Genomic DNA, 16,567 nt, shown 5'->3' with positions numbered 1-16,567 from the left:
TGCTGAGTCACGACTGAATGGAAAAAATGCTACCCAACACCGCGGTACTTCAGCTGTCATGAAAATCAATCTGTAAATGACCATGTAAACTTTGACTTCATACAAGAAAACCAAAAAAAAAAAAAGTATTAATAATGGAAATGAAGTTGTTGGGTCCAGCTGTTCACCTATTCCAGAAATATTAACATCTGCAGTGCATGCTTCTGCATCAGAGTGCAAGAACTCAGTGTCATATTTTCTTTTCCAAGGTGATATAATTTATGTAAAAATGTTGCTCTATCTGCTATCAAATGGCAGCGATAATTGTTTTATGAATCGTTTCATGTTATGGATTGTTTGATCCGTGGCCATACTGAATGTAACCTATCGTGCGACAGATCACTAACGATGTATGCAAGAAAAGCACTACCATGTTTAAAATAAAGGCCTACTGCATTGTTTTTAAGACAAACGTGAACCAGATTTTTGTTTCTCTTGTCGAACTAATCATAAATATAATCTATAAAATGTTATATGAAATATTACACTCTCCTAGCTCCTTCACAGCTTTCCGCAGGTTTGACCGCGTCATCCCGTCAGCACCACGGAACTGTTGGACTACTGCTTTGCTGACAAATCCCCGGCATCCGACCTCCACGGGATAAACCTTTGCTTTCCAGCCAGCCTCTTGGTGTTCCGCCGCCAGCTTTGAGTACTTTAGATGTTTCCTTTCGTGGGCTGCTGTTATGCCCTCTTCTATTACAGTATATTGAAAACCAGTCCTTCATTTGTTATTTATTCTACTGTACCAACTCTTGTTAACAAGCTTTCTATCATTCTTTGTGGCTTCAGGCCTCTCAATAATTTTCCAGCAGTTAGTTTTTGTAAAGACGTGATTGTAAAATAGTCTTTCTGGGTCCCATTTATCACATGACCTGTAGTTCAAACATCAAAGTCACTGCACATCCATCCAAATATTGAATGTCGGGAGCTAGTCCCGCTGATCTTAACTGCAATTTATCATGAACACATGGACAATCTCATGCAATCCAGTACAGCAACCCTTTCTTCAAAAACATTAAGATGTAATAGTACAAATAAATCATTGTTTCAAGAAGTTCTTATGAGGAATGAGGCATTATTTATTTATCAAGCCTTCTTTCTGTGAGGTGACAGTGATCACCACTGCACCTCCACCCTGTAGACATTTTGAATTCACTTCAAGTCATTTTTATTTGTAGCCCCATGTATAAAATAAAACCCCATTATTACACGGCTACGGTCTGTTATTTCTTCATAGCAGACCTTTGCTATGGACGCAGTTCTGATGTCGGACTGTGGAGGACCATTTTTGTCTCAAATTAGTGATTTCTTAAGTAAGTAGCCGTGTAATAAGCGGGATAATGTACAGCTAGCAGGACAACAATGACCGGCTCGCTGTACATTATCCCGTGCACTCTCAACCCAGCTCCAGCTCTCTAAGAAAACGAGGAAAAACTCGGTAAGAAACCTCGGAAAAGGCAATTCAAAGAGAGATCCCCTCTCCACGGACAGCTGGGTGTTTGAAGCATGAACGTAGGCCTATAATCACTATGGCTTGTCGCGGTAGTCCGTGTTACCAGTGTTACACGGTGGTCGGGCACATTACATTACATACCCGCCACCCACACCTGCAGCGGCAGGTTGTCAATAGATAGTCGGACGACCGATGCATCTGCTCCATACAGATTCTCAGCAGAGAGTAGCAGGAGTCAGATTTCACACACACGGGACGGGAGAGAGTTGAAAGACCGAGAGATGGCAGAGGAAAGCAAACGCGGTTTAAATTTCAGATTTATACCCAATGCTAAGAGGAGGACGGAACGGTCATAGCTGGTGTGCGCGGGGAGCGGCGCCGGGTACACCCCAGCGGCTCCGCAGCAAAAGTTCTACCGGAGAGGCTAGTCACTCAGCCACCTGAAGGTAAAGATCAAAGTAAGCGGCTACACATGATGACCGTCATCTTTTCCTGTAAAATCTCTGGTGTAATCGGTAACACCCATGTTGTCACAAGAAATTTTCCTCCCCGTCACAGCCCTACTAGAGATTGACGCCACCAGCCTCTCGGTCTGATTTCTACTGCTTCAAGAGAGAGTGCAATGGGAGCCACATATGGGGACTACAGCAGCGTTAACCCTGGACGAGGTCCTTCCGTGGTCTTCAGGGATCCATCCGTGGTCCGAGAGGTCCAGTCTGTATCACATCAGACTGGATCCCTCAGGACCACAGCTCACACGAGCCAGGGGTGGTGCTTAAGAGTCTCCAGGGTGGGTCGGGCCTCTGGGCTCTTGTCCATACAGCGTGCTATAAAATCTTGGCAATCTGGACAGACCAACAGGAATCATGTTTAAATACAAATGCTGTACTCTTTGTGTGTTTATGTGTGTGCTTGTATTCTACTGCATGTCTTACTGTAGGAAAGAGTGTCACGGATGTCAGGGACTGCATTGATGATGTCATGGGGGTTATGGAAGGGGGTCACCCCATCATGCAGCATCTCAAACAGCACCGCACCGAGCTGCCACACAGTGGTAGCTTCAGGCGTGGACCACCCACGCCGGATATACTCAGGAGTAGTGTATAACTGGGTACCTACAATACATACAGCCACACAGAGACAAAGGTTAATGGATGAGGGACGGGAGTACAGGACAGAGACGGCAAAGATGCTGGGTTGTTTCAGAGAACAGGACCATAAGAACGACAGCCTACCTTCATTTTCAGTGTACCTCTCCTCTGTCAGAAATTCGCCAGAGCCAAAGTCAATGATCCAGACACGTGGGACATCAGAACCGGTTTCGATGAGGATGTTTTCCATCTTGATGTCCCTGTGGAAAACTTCTCCGGATTGGACCTCTTGGAGACCTTCCACCAGTTGTTTTGTTATGATCTGGGGGAGAAAGAAAGAGACATGAAGACTGTGTGACACGGTTGGCGTGGACACACATACAGAAACACACATGTCATCAACTGCTTACCCGGCCCATGTCCTCCTGTATTGATGACTGTATGGACCCCAAATAGTCATAGAGATCCATGCAGGGGACGGGTCTCTCTAGGACGAGAATCAGCTCATTGTCCAGATTGTACCAGTCCAGCAGGCCCACCACGGCACTGGTTCCTGCTCCTGCTTGATTGAGGTACAGCAGCAGCGCCACCTCTGTAGGGAGATCTGTAACTTCCCCATCCAAATCCTAAAGATATGGAGTGAAAGAGAAAGCAAATAATGAAACCTTAATATACACATGTATACAAAAGTTAACAGTATTTTAACTGTTAGATTGTATGAGGTACAAGAGGAACATGTTCCCTTTGTACTCAGAATAAAAATAACTAAAAATAAATGTTACTCAAATGATTTAAATAATGTAGAGTGTTGGTATTAGGATGAAAAACAAATCTCTTACCACTGTTGTGTAAAGAAACTCGCGGATACGCTTTATGGCCACCTACGGGACAGAAACAGACATTTGGTCAGCTTATACTACATGAGGCTGTTCTCATACACCCTTCGTAGCTATACCTACGAAAAGTAATGCACTGTCATTCGTATATATATATCCCACAAAATCAATTTGTATGTAATCCACGTAATTGTGAACCACGAAGTATAAAGAGCGACAACTGCCGCGCAGGGAGGGAACGGGGTCTATGGGTGGGTCAAAAATTACCGGAATTTCCCCAATAGGCCGGTGTTTGTACCCCGCGTGAAACCTGAAGTCAACGTTGATTTGTCATGTAACTTCGCTACTTAAGTTACGCCACTTCCGGAATTATTTTAACCCAAACCGTGTTGTCTAAACCTAACTAAGTATTTGTTTTGTCTAAACCTAACTAAGTAGTTGTGTTATCTAAACCTAACTAAGTAGTTTTGTTGCCTAAACCTAACTAAGTAGTTTTGGTGCCTAAACCTAACTAAGTCGATCTTTACCTAAACATAATTAAGTAGTTTTTCTCATGTAACTTCTGTACTTAAATTAAGCCTCTCCCGGTGTTATTTTAACCCAAACAAATTCCAATACCTAACTAAAAAGTTTTGTTGCCTAAGCCTACCCAAGTCGATCTTTTCCTAAATCTAACTTTTATTTTGAAAAGACTGGAGCAGAAATTGACACATGCGTCACGTGTTGCTGGACATTCGTAGGAAAGCGCAATGAAAAGTAGGAATAACTTTTTGTAAAATACAGTATCATATGAACCGTTGTATGAGGATACGTTGACTACATACAGAGCGGATACATGAATCATGGATTCTGTGTGTGTGTGTGTGTGTGTGTGTGTGTGTGTGTGTGTGTGTGTGTGTGTGTGTGTGTGTGTGTGTGTGTAACTTACAGGCAGATGGTCGTCCTTGCGGTGGCCAGCAAAGACTGCTCCGAAGCTTCCTTCACCCAGCATTCCCTCTTCCTCATATTTCGCCTCAAAGTCAGCTGCAGAAACAAAACACAAACACTTTGACTGTACTTGTTCAGAACTTTCTTTCCACTTCTAAACTAACCCCTAATACTACAGTAACAATTACTAATTTAAAATCGAATCCTATTACCAATATGAATCGAAAAGCCAAGACTGAAACTTAGAGGAACGATATGACCTTTTGAGCCAGCAGACGGTTAAGCTTAGCTTAGCATCAAGACTGTGAACAGTCTGATTCTGTCCAAAGGTAACAAGATCTGCCTATCAACATCCACTAGACATTATACAACAGTCTTCCCAGGCTAGTAGTACGCCCCATGAAGAATAAACTAAACTGAATTTACTGATGGAACTCACACTTCATCAATGTTTCACGTATTTCTATCTCTACTCACCTCTGCTGTTTTGTGTGGAGGAGGTGTCAGATCCGTAACTGAAGGAGGCCTCGGGGATGGGCTCAAGGGTGGTTTCAGTGGTGGCCTGGTGGCTGGTGCCCTCACTCGGACGTAGGAACGTTCTTGTCCTCTCCCCGGATGCTTTTGTTTCCTCAGACTTCCTCTTCCTGCCCTTCTTCTCCTCAGATTTGGTGCTGGCGGGTGCCGATTTCCCAGCATCCCCAGTAGGGTAAAAGGTTCCTAAACACATTATACATGTTAGAAAATAAGTGCTGAAACAGTCTTCCTAGGCTAGTAGTATTCCTCACGAAGAGTAAACTCAACTGAATTTACTGATAGAACTCACACTTCATCAATGTTTCACATATTTCTATCTCTACTCACCTCTGCTGTTTTGTGTGGAGGAGGTGTCAAATTCATCACTGGAGGTGGTCTCAGGGATGGTCTCAGGGGTGGACTCAGTGGTGGTATCATTGGTGCCCTGGTAGCTGGTGTCCATACCGGAACTGAGGGGCGTTTTTCTCCTCTTCCCGTATTCTCCTGTGTCCTCAGACTTCCTCTTCCTGCCCTTCTTCTCCTCAGAGTTGGTGCTGATGAAGGTATCAGATCCGGACCTGAAGGAGGTTTCAGGGGTGGCCTCAGGGATGGCGTCAGGGATGGTCTCAGGGATGGCCTCAGGGATGGTCTCAGCAGTGGCCTCAGGGATGGTCTCAGGGATGGCCTTAGGGATGGTCTCAGGGAAGGTCTCAGGGATGATCTCAGGGATGGCCTTAGGGATGATCTCAGGGATGGCCTTAGGGATGGTCTCAGGGATGGATGGAAAAAAGAGATTAAAAAGAGAAGGAAATGGGTTCGAGAGGTAGCGCAGGGGTGCCTGGTACCAGGGGTAGCTGGTGCCCGCACTGGGATTGAGGGACGTTCTTCTCCTCTTCCCGTGGTCTCCTGTGTCCTCAGACTTCCTCTTCCTGCTCTTCTTCTCCTCAGAGTCAGTGCTGGCGGGTATCCATGACACAGTATCCTCATCAGAGTCAAAGATTTCTAAACACATTATACATGTTAGAAAATAAGCGCTGAAACAGCCTTCCTCATGAAGAGTAAACTCAACTGAATTTACTGATAGAACTCACACTTCATCAATGTTTCACATATTTCTATCTCTACTCACCTCTACTGTTTTGTGTGGAGGAGGTGTCAAATTCATCACTGGAGGTGGTCTCAGGGATGGTCTCAGGGGTGGACTCAGTGGTGGTATCATTGGTGCCCTGGTAGCTGGTGTCCATACCGGAACTGAGGGGCGTTTTTCTCCTCTTCCCGTATTCTCCTGTGTCCTCAGACTTCCTCTTCCTGCCCTTCTTCTCCTCAGAGTTGGTGCTGATGAAGGTATCAGATCCGGACCTGAAGGAGGTTTCAGGGGTGGCCTCAGGGATGGCGTCAGGGATGGTCTCAGGGATGGCCTCAGGGATGGTCTCAGCGGTGGCCTCAGGGATGGTCTCAGGGATGGCCTTAGGGATGGTCTCAGCGGTGGCCTCAGGGATGGTCTCAGGGATGGCCTTAGGGATGGTCTCAGGGATGGTCTCAGGGATGGTCTCAGAGATGGCCTCAGGGGTGGTCTCAGTGGTGGCCTGGTAGCTGGTGCCCTCATTGGGACTCATGAACGTTCTTTTCCTCTTCCCGTATGCTTCTGTGTCCTCGAACCTCCTCTTCCTGCCCTTCTTCTCCTCAGATTTGGAGCTAATGCTGGCGCAGGCGGGTGTCGATGTCCCAGCATCCTCAGCGGAGTTAAAGTTTCCTAAACACATGTTAGAAACTTAGTGCTGAAAACATGTGAAAAGACTGAACTATATAGTACTGAATTGTGGATTTAGACTGCTTTTCACCACTGGAGCCATCCTTAGCATAACCCTTTCCCTAACACTATATAAAAACTAGAGTGGTTCGGCCAGACTTATAACACTTAACACTCATTTTTTCATGATTTTTAAACCAAATTTTTTTATACTTGGTGATATTTTTAAGGCAGATGTTATTAGCACCCAGGTGTATATAGCATGGCAGAGACAAGCCGGACCGACCCAGTCACACTATATACTGTATGTGTATACAGTATGTACTGTTTGTATATTTTTCCTAACCCTAAGCAAGTAGTTTTGTTGCCTAAACCCAACTAAGTCAATCTTTTCCTAAATCTAACCAAGTAGTTGTGTTGCTATTTTTACGTTACCCAGACTTTAAAAAAATAGCCCCTGAGGTTCTTTCTATATCATCTAACCTCTGCTGAATGACGGTCTGAAGCCCTCGGAGGGACATTGACTTGTCCTGCTAGTCTTGATGGCTCTTTCATGGCTCTCGTCAGACTTTCTCTCGGTGGCCCTCTGGTTTCCACCTGACCTGTTGTCCAGCATGTCCTGGATGGGATCTACTGTCTGACAGACTTAAGGAAGAAGCAGCGTTAGTAATCATTAGCCCAGCAGCTAAATCATATGGATATTAAAGTAAGAGAGACTGCAGTTCTCGTCAGGATTTTGGTATCACTACTTACCCAGATTTCTACTGGAGGACGGACGCTCAGGAGTCCTTACTAATCTTGTTCTTAAATTGTAAGGCATGGCTCTCAAACAGTAATGGTTCACCGTTGAAATGTCCTGGATGGGATCTACTGTCTGACAGACTTAAGGAAGAAGCAGCGTTAGTAATCATTAGCCCAGCAGCTAAATCATATGGATATTAAAGTAAGAGAGACTGCAGTTCTCGTCAGGATTTTGGTATCACTACTTACCCAGATTTCTACTGGAGGACGGACGCTCAGGAGTCCTTACTAATCTTGTTCTTAAATTGTAAGGCATGGCTCTCAAACGGTAATGGTTCACCGTCGAAATGTCCTGGATGGGATCTACTGTCTGACAGACTTAAGGAAGAAGCAGCGTTAGTAATCATTAGCCCAGCAGCTAAATCATATGGATATTAAAGTAAGAGAGACTGCAGTTCTCGTCAGGATTTTGGTATCACTACTTACCCAGATTTCTACTGGAGGACGGACGCTCAGGAGTCCTTACTAATCTTGTTCTTAACTTGTAAGGCATGGCTCTCAAACGGTAATGGTTCACCGTTGAAATGTCGAAGATTCGAAGTTCACCGTTGAAATGTCGAAGACTCGAAGTTCACAGTTGAAATGAGATTGATGAGAGATTTTGGTTGGTATCAAGAGTTTTCTCCGGAATGTTGGCCTCACAATTCCTTTAATATCTCACAATTCCTTTAATACCTCACAATTCCTTTATGACCTCACAACTGCTTCATGACCTCACAACTCCTTTATGACATCACAACTGCTTCATGACATCACAACTTCCTCATGACCTCACAACATTCTACTGTTGTACAGTTCTACTCTTAGAATGCATGATGTCAAGTCAAATCTAAACCAATAAATGTATTTAAAGGTCCCATATTGTAAAAAGTGAGATTTTCATGTCTTTTATATTATAAAGCAGGGTTAAGTGATAGATAAATACTGTTAAACTATCAAAACGCTCAATATAAGGAGAAATGCACACAGCCCGTATTGAGAAACTGTGCGTTTGAAACAAGCCGTTAGGATTTCTGTCCATTTGTGATGTCACAAATATACAATATTTAGACCATTACACGGTTTTAAACATAAACATTCTAAATGTGTCCCAGTTTATTTCCTGTATCAGTGGATGTGAATAACATCAGCTGACAGGAAGTAAACATGGACCCAAACTGTTGCCTAGCAACGCAATTCCATTGCAATTCCGTTGAAATGCACAAAAACAGTGCGTTTCAGACAGAGGGTAAACACAGGTATATTCAGGCAGACAGTATGAGGAAAATCATTTTATTTTTTTAACATTACAGCATGTAAACATGTTCTAATAGAAACACAAAACACAAGTATGAACCTGAAAATGAGCATGATATGGGACCTTTAATCAAAAACAAATACTAAAACAACAGCTTCACGCAGATTAGGATTTTTTTTCATAGCCAAATCCCATAATATGTGTACAAACATTATAACATTGTGATAGTGATTATACACTAATGAAAACATGGTTATGAATATTATTTATTATATATCATTTCTGCAAATAGATCATTAAACATTACGTCCATTAGCTACATACTTCTGCGATGTTATACCTGGTCCTAAAAAAAGAAATAGAATAAATTTCTTACTGTTTTTCTGGCATCTTATTGTTTATATTTCTTTTTATTTGTAAATTATATTATAAATATAATATAATATATAATATTATATTATAAATGATATTATATTAAGTATTTTTTTAATCGTATCTTAATTGTAATACATATTATTTAATATCTTGACATTATTAATATTTTGGGTGCATAAGTTGTCATCATGTATTCACAAGATTTTATTTAAAACATTAATTAAAAAAAAAAAAGCGGGACTTCGGGGGCTGTGTATTTTTAAATATTTTTGAATTAATCATATTTAATTTCTTTTACTTTTCATGGACCATTGAAGTCCCGAAAGATTATATATATATTTTTTTATCTTATTATCTTAATTGTAATAAATACTAGAACATTTCGCAAGAAAAACCATAGGAAGAGGAATAGTAAGACTTCCCTAGAAAATTTCGCAAGAAATTTTGACCAGTGTGCCTGGTGCTGGGGGGATGGGTGGGGGGAGGGCAGATTCAGACTGTCTGAGGTCCATAGTGAGGTCATCACTGTGGGCCCATTCGCTGCGTGCGTGTCTGTCAGTGGTTGCCATGGTGATTGGGGGGCGTGAGGAGTGTTTAGTTTCCTGTTAACATACAGTAAGAGTTGAGGGATTTTATTTTGAAAAGTAGGTGAATACCTAGTTCCTGTTATCATACAATGAGAGTTGGGGGCTTTTAATCACAGGTGTAATTGATCACATTAATTATGGCCCTGATCCATTGAAGCCTGGTTTAGAGCATGTTGGCTCACTGAAATGGAGTGATACAGTAAATAGTGTGTGTGTGTGTGTGTGTGTCTGTGTTAGTCAGCCTGCTCTGATTGGCTAATGTGAATCAGCTGTCTAGCAGCAATCGAACGTTGCCGTGGTGATTGGCCACTGCTGCAGTGGGGCAGTTTATAATAGGAGTTAACCAGAGACGTACATGTCATAAAAGTGCTTCTACGACAGAAACCGTGACTCCTATCACTTAGATTGTTCATGAGACCAGTTAGGAGTCTCTGATGAACAAATGGTGCGACATTTGGGTCTGTAGTTTCAAAAATGTGACCTCGGCGGCAGTTTCGAAAAGTATTAACTTTTTTCTCTGATCCAAAAAATTCTGTGAAATTTAATAATGGGCCCTATGGGAGCAAAGCCTGCAGTTGCTCTCACGTTCAGGCATGTGTCGCCAAATGTGTAAGTCCGACTGATTCCATAGCTACATGTTTGCGACCGGCACAAAAATACCTACGTTTTGATGTATTAATTGTGTATGAGGAGTGGACATTGTGGGCTACAGAGCAATTTGTTCGGAACATTTTCAAAAGATTTCAAAGCTTTCCCGCACTCTAGCGATGATGTCACGCGCTCTAGCCCTTAACGACCCACGCAATACACACCCGTTATAAAATCTGAAACGGTCTGAAAAGTTCACAAAACGTAAACTGCGATTTCGTGAAAACCGTGCCAGCTATCAAAAAATTTCCATTTGGCCAAATAAAGTCCCAAGTCTCGTGACCCGTTTAAACTTTTAATCACCCCAAAGAGGAGTGATTTTGAGCACTCTTCACGTCGATTTTCAATGCATTCCTATGGAGCAAAAAAATCACGCTTTCGCGCGATTTTCTCGGAAACCGCTGCGCGAATCTCTTAGTCAGGTCATAGCACGCGATTCCCGATCATTTTGCACGTTTTGATGTACTTTTTGTACAGGTGTTGGCAACGCTGCCGGAGGAGTAGCGTGCCAAAGTTTAGGCAGAAGAAGCGGAAGAATAAGCCCGCAGGATAATAGACCAGTGTGCTTTGCAGTGTGCCTAGAAGCACAAGGTTTTGCCTTGTGCTTCTAGGCACACTGGAATTATTTATTTATTGGTTTTCCTGCTCCGCCCAGTAGGTGGCGGTACTGCGCCTCTAAGCTCGTTTACCGACCACCAATAAACACCACAGAAGAAGAAGCAGATCCAAAATGTCGATGGACGGGATGATGTCCACGTCCTCGGGTCTGTCTTACCAACATGCCGGGGACTTCTACCCCAGAAAGTTCGGCACGAAGCCGGACGTGGTGCCGTCCGGGGTGACCGAGAGGAAGGTGGTGCCGCTGGATAAACCCGACATGGTTTCTGTGGATGTGATCAACATCAGTGATTCAGGTTTGTGATGCTAACAGGCTAACGGCTAACAACACGTAGTAACAGGCGGCGATGCTAGCTGAAGCTAACCGAAGCTAACAGCTGGTTCTGAGTGTAGCTGTCAACGTTTAGAGAAGTTTCTCACTTTATTCACATTAACGGTGTCTTTACCGGGACAGCTAGTTCAGTGCTCCGTCTGGACTCTTGTTTGTTCATGTTTGTGTGTAACGTTAGTGAGCCGATCCAGCTAACAGTCAGCCGCCTGTCAGCCAGCCAGCTGATGATGCTCAGTATGTAGTAGTAGTGGAGGAAGTAAACATAGTAAGTCTACAGTCAGTAAAAGCTCTGCCTTCAAAATATTACTCAAGTAAAAGTACAAAAATACAAGCATCAATATCAGTATAGTACCAAAAGTAAAAGTACTCATCATGCAGAATGGCCCGTTTCACAATAATATACATTGTATTATTGGCTTATAATTATTATAATGCATTAAAGGTCCCATATTTTCACGTTCATACTTATATTTTGTGTTTCTATTAGAACATATTTACATGTTTTAATGTTAAAAAAAACTTTATTTTCCTCATACTGTCGGCTTGAATATTCCTGTATTTACCCTCTGTCTGAGGCGCTCTGTTTTAGTGCATTTCAATGGAATTGCAACAGAATTGCGTTGCTAGGCAACAGCTTGGGTCCATGTTTACTTCCTGTCAGCTGATGTTATTTACATACACTGAACCAGGAATAAACTGGGACACATTTAGAATGTTTATGTTTAAAATTGTGTCAAGGTCTAAATATTGTATATTTGTGACATCACAAATGGACAGAAATCCTGACAGCTTGTTTCAAATGCAGAGTTTCTGAATACGGGCTATATTCGATATATCGCCCACCCCTAGTTTGGCCCTCGTCAAAGTTGCTCACATCCTTACGCTTGCCCATTTTTTCTGCTTCCAACACAAAGTTCAAAGTTGTTCACTTGCTGTCTAATTATTAGACAGCAAGTGAACAACGATACATATATACATATATATATATATATATATATATATATATATATATATATATACACATATATACACAAGTGAACAACGATATATTAGACTCTAATATATCCCCCCCACCGCCAGGTGCCATTGTAACCAGATAATCAATGTTATTCACTTCACCTGTCAGTGGTCTTAATGTTATGGCTGATCGGTGTATATATGTATGTACGGATGGTTTGCCAGAACTTCCTTGATTATGCGCCGCTTAACTCTGCACTTGCACCATGCATTGTAGACCATGCGCTATAGATCGTTTAAAAAGGGCCCTATGTCTAACTTTCATCATGTCCTTTTATTTTTGTTGTTCTTACGTGTTAACGATGGTATCTGTATTCTTCCACAGATGTCCACATGCACAGAAAGAAGCATGAGCATGACACCTACGTCTTGGTGAGTATCTTTGGGGGTTTTATTGGATGGGTTTCTGGGTTGATGACCATCTTTGAAGATCTTTTATTTCCTCCTCTCTGTAGTAGTATGCATACGCACAAATTCATAGCAACAAACTCAGAGCCTGATTACTCATCATTCAGATGGTTCTCCGGAATGAAAGCAATGTCTTTTTTTTGTTTCAGATATGTAAATTTGTTTTCCTTTTAATAACATTGTGGCACCCTGCTATGTTCTGTCCATAAGCTCTGATTGGTTTCTTGGTTAAAGTTAGTGACCAACGTAATCTGCGCTGTATAAAACCAAAGGGACCTTGAAATAGACACACTTAAAACAAATAAAACAGATACAAGAATCACTGTGAAAAGTTGGGCAGAACAACCCCATTATTACAGGGGTGGCTGTGGCTCAGAGGTAGAGCAGGTTGTACACCAATCGGAAGGTCAGCGGTTCGATCCCCGGCTCCTCCGGTCACATGTTGAAGTGTCCTTGAGCAAGACACTTAACCCCAAATTGCTCCCGAAGGCTGTGAAAATTTCTGTGGTCAGTCAGAGTTTTTAAATGTGCAGGGATCTCATTAACGAAACAGTGGGTAGGATTTACACTAAATGTCAGCGTACGTACGGCCCAAAATATTCTGATTTATAAAACCGTGTGTACGCCTGTCAGTGCGCAATTTCCTTTTTCTAAATCCCAAATCAACTTGGTCCGTGCGTGAATCAGCCTCAAAGCCCGCCCTCTACACGCCCACATTAGAACATAAATGGTCGATGCCAAGCACCTCATGAATGTTTCCGCATAGAAATGAGCCTGCCGATCGGTGAATCTTTATGCTGAATCACGGCAAACAACCAAAAGGAAGACCAAGAAAACTTTTTTTCTGTCACAGAGATCGAGGTGCTTGTAGGTGAGGTGGAACACTGAACACTCGTTCCCTCCGAATTCTTCCATTCGCGTAGTCCTCGCAGTGCCAGTGCATCCACCACGCAGCATGTTAAGAGCAGTGTTTATATGTTGCATATTGTATGTGACAGCCTCCGTAGCACTGGAGACTCTGATAGTCTGATAGTTGCATCTGATAGCTGTTTTCCTTTTGTCTCTGTACACTGTATCTGTCCCTAATCAAATATAAATACATGGATAAAGTCGTGTTCACTGCATCGATTTTCTACACATCTTTACAAAAATTGTATTTGGTGATATATGCACAGTATTAAAAGATATTATTAAAACTATTGACGCTCTGTTCTGCCATTCTTTAATGCTATTTGATGTAATCTTGGATTTCTACAACCGATGATGATCATTTCAACAGCTGCTGTGGCTCCACAACTGATCACGAGTGTCGGTAGTCCTGCCCTCCCCTCTGAGCTACGCTTGGCTTATATCTTTTACATTTGAAAGGTGCTAATGGAATAGTTATGGCACATTAGCACAAATAACACTGCTGGTTTGAATGTTTATAATCAATCAATCAATCAATCAATCAAACTTTATTTATATAGCACCTTTCAAACAAGTCAAATGCAATTCAAAGTGCTGGACAGACGATTGACAAAAATATAGAGTGTTAAAAATGGATTTAGAGACTAATGCCCACCAAAACAACCAATATAAAAGTTCATTGAATAAGAAAGCAATAAGAGATGGGTATTTAAGATAATAAAAGATAAATAAAATACAAAGAAATAAAAATGACAATAAAAATAAATAAATACAAATTATGAAACCACACAAAATAAGCAGATTGTATTAAAATAATAACATTTTAATAAAATAAAATAGAATAAAAGAGATAATAATGATAAGCAATAACATGTTGATTAAATAGAATAAAGTAAAATAAACACTATAATGATGATGATAAATAAAATAAGTATAAACAATAAAAGACATAAAATTATAAAACTCTAAAACACTACATAAAATCCAGACTAAATAGAGTTTTTTTTGGTTTATGTTTAAAAAAACATGAAGTGGATCTTCAAGTAATGTGTGATATGAAGTGAAATTAAATGTGTGAGAGGCGTCATTATACGTATAATAATGCCTCTCACGTTTAATTTCTACACTCCGGCTTCAATTCACCACCTCACCATCTGCGTCAGCAATTTCCCGTCTCTATAATGTGCATGGGTCAGAGTTTCCGTACAGCTGTGCTCATTCTCCGGTCAAGTTTGTTTTTTATAGATCACAACTTTTTTTGTGGGAAGTGGCGTACGCACATTTCAGGCCCCGTTTTCTGCGTACTCAGCAGTTCTAAATAAGACTCCTGTCCTGTAGGATCCAGTGGAGCTGAAGTCAGTGTCATACACTGACACAACACTTGATGGCAGTGCAGATCAGGCTTTGCCTCCTACTCTGCTATCACAGACTTGATGAACCTGATTGTATTTTAATGTCTATTGTCACGTTAAAAGTTTTGATATTTATTATGTTTTTAATTTCATTTGCAGGGCACTATTCATCCATTCAGGAAGACGCACAAATCCTTCTTTGGAAAACTCCAGCAAGAATTCAGATTGGTCACCTCAGATAAACGGGTAAGTGACTGTGTGTGTGTGTGTGTGTGATAAAATGCATAGTAAAAACTAATTGTCACACTTTTTCCCCCATAAAAATCAGATGTATTTTTGTCATCTCTGATATTTTTTGGCTTCATTTTTTTTTAATCATCAACCAACTAAATCAACCTGGTTATCATCCCCCCCAAACATTGTGTTTCCTCCTCGTTTCCACTCAGTAGTTAGCGTCTGAGAAGTCCTCGCTTCATAATCCCATTGTGCTGTAAGCTGTCTCACACAGAGTCAAACCCAAACACCTCCAGTAATCCGGTTTTCCTAGCAGGTCACCGTGTTCCAGTGAAAGCGGCAGCGATGAAGCCCTCAGTGTAACATACCATCAGCCACTAGCTGACTGCTGGTCCACCTTGTCTGACGGCTTCCAGCTGTTTCTAGTTCTATATATTCTGTATTTGCACTGATCCTAAGTGCTTAAATTAACGCCATTTTGAATCTTTTCAATTTCGTTTGCTGCTTTTAAGCTTGATTTGGAACTTGAGAAGCTTACACCTTACTAGGAAGAATAACATACAATGACCCTTTAATGTTACTTTCGATTTTGAAATCGATTTTTAATGCCAGAATCGATATATTTGCTTCATTTGAGTCTATGTTGAGGTAGAAGGAAGCTACTGCTTTCATTGTTGCAGTCTGAGTAACGTGATGTTATATCTGTTCCGTATTCGTCAACCAAAACAAACAAACAGCAGCTGGCCGCCGCGAGCCGAAACGACGTGGACGTGACCTGCACCCTCACATTTTAAATCCAAAGTGGTAAACACTACACATCCAGTAAAGTATGGAAACACTTTGGGTTTCACACAGTGCAGGAAGAGCAGAGCTAGAAATCACGGCTAAAGCTGCATGCTAACTCGCTAAGGAAATAGTTAACGTATCGCGGTAACGTGCAGTCAAGCCAGCCGTCACGCTCATCTTCGTGGTCAGATCAGCCGACGCTACAACTGTAGATCACCCATATACTGACATTTATGTTAAATACATTCAAACAGCCCCGATGGAGCTGACCATGGATGGATAAAGAGAACGGAGCTGACGGGAGAGCTAGAGATGGAGACTTGGAGAAGTTAGCAGAAGTATACGTCCGGTTTTCGAAATAAGGTGTTAACAAAGGGAACTGTATATACAAAATACATATATGGGAATAAGATTGATTGGATTATATTTACCAGAAGTATAAAACATTACATGTCCCTTATAAATTAAAAAGAAAATACCACTAATTTGTGAGGAAAAAAGTGTAACAACTAATGCCTGACAATGACTTCAGGACATCTCTGACTACATACATGCTGAAAATCAAACATTCTTACTGTATTGGTTTAGATATTTTCCAAAGTAAAAGTCCCTAGAAGTGCACGATTCAACTTTTTCCCCATGGTCTAGTGAT

The 16,567-nt window shown here is 41.6% G+C and overlaps 3 protein-coding genes across 3 annotated transcripts in view; 1 reads left to right on the top strand and 2 right to left on the bottom strand.

Moving 5' to 3' along the window:
- Positions 1–1,097: 1,097 nt before the first annotated feature.
- Positions 1,098–4,715, bottom strand: LOC141773660 (serine/threonine-protein kinase pim-2-like). Its single transcript, XM_074645546.1, has 6 exons — positions 4,351–4,715; positions 3,426–3,467; positions 2,997–3,212; positions 2,731–2,908; positions 2,431–2,610; positions 1,098–2,340 (listed from the first exon to the last, which is right to left on the bottom strand). The coding sequence occupies exons 1-6, from the start codon at positions 4,411–4,413 to the stop codon at positions 2,249–2,251; spliced, it is 771 nt and encodes a 256-aa protein (XP_074501647.1). The 5' UTR covers positions 4,414–4,715; the 3' UTR covers positions 1,098–2,248.
- A 103-nt stretch (positions 4,716–4,818) lies between these two features.
- Positions 4,819–7,991, bottom strand: LOC141773568 (uncharacterized). The gene is made up of 7 exons (XM_074645412.1): positions 7,840–7,991; positions 7,603–7,731; positions 7,366–7,494; positions 7,096–7,257; positions 5,992–6,615; positions 5,211–5,864; positions 4,819–5,066 (listed from the first exon to the last, which is right to left on the bottom strand). The coding sequence occupies exons 1-7, from the start codon at positions 7,904–7,906 to the stop codon at positions 4,819–4,821; spliced, it is 2,013 nt and encodes a 670-aa protein (XP_074501513.1). The 5' UTR covers positions 7,907–7,991.
- Positions 7,992–10,954: 2,963 nt separating this feature from the next.
- slc30a6 (solute carrier family 30 member 6) overlaps positions 10,955–16,567 on the top strand; it is a 71,888-nt gene continuing 66,275 nt past the window's right edge. The window contains exons 1-3 of the mRNA XM_074645590.1: positions 10,955–11,174; positions 12,552–12,598; positions 15,055–15,141. Coding sequence (XP_074501691.1) covers positions 10,991–11,174; positions 12,552–12,598; positions 15,055–15,141 — 318 coding nt within the window. The 5' untranslated portion in view covers positions 10,955–10,990. The remainder of the gene's footprint in view (positions 11,175–12,551; positions 12,599–15,054; positions 15,142–16,567) is intronic.

The sequence above is a fragment of the Sebastes fasciatus genome, chromosome 9 (assembly GCF_043250625.1).
Source record: "Sebastes fasciatus isolate fSebFas1 chromosome 9, fSebFas1.pri, whole genome shotgun sequence".
Lineage (NCBI taxonomy): Eukaryota > Metazoa > Chordata > Actinopteri > Perciformes > Sebastidae > Sebastes > Sebastes fasciatus.
Note: the sequence above shows the minus strand (reverse complement) of the source record. Positions and strands in the feature narration are given on the sequence as shown.

Bases quoted from the DNA above. Each gene is read 5' to 3' on its own strand.
- LOC141773660 (XM_074645546.1), bottom strand. From the start codon at position 4,413: ATGCTGGGTGAAGGAAGCTTCGGAGCAGTCTTTGCTGGCCACCGCAAG. The intron at 3,213-3,425 runs GTAAGAGATTTG...CCATATCTTTAG, and splicing joins AGTTTCTTTACACAACAGTG to GATTTGGATGGGGAAGTTAC. The intron at 2,611-2,730 runs GTAGGCTGTCGT...TATGTATTGTAG, and splicing joins GAGGTACACTGAAAATGAAG to GTACCCAGTTATACACTACT.
- LOC141773568 (XM_074645412.1), bottom strand. From the start codon at position 7,906: ATGCCTTACAAGTTAAGAACAAGATTAGTAAGGACTCCTGAGCGTCCG. The intron at 7,732-7,839 runs GTAAGTAGTGAT...TTCTTCCTTAAG, and splicing joins GTCCTCCAGTAGAAATCTGG to TCTGTCAGACAGTAGATCCC. The intron at 7,495-7,602 runs GTAAGTAGTGAT...TTCTTCCTTAAG, and splicing joins GTCCTCCAGTAGAAATCTGG to TCTGTCAGACAGTAGATCCC.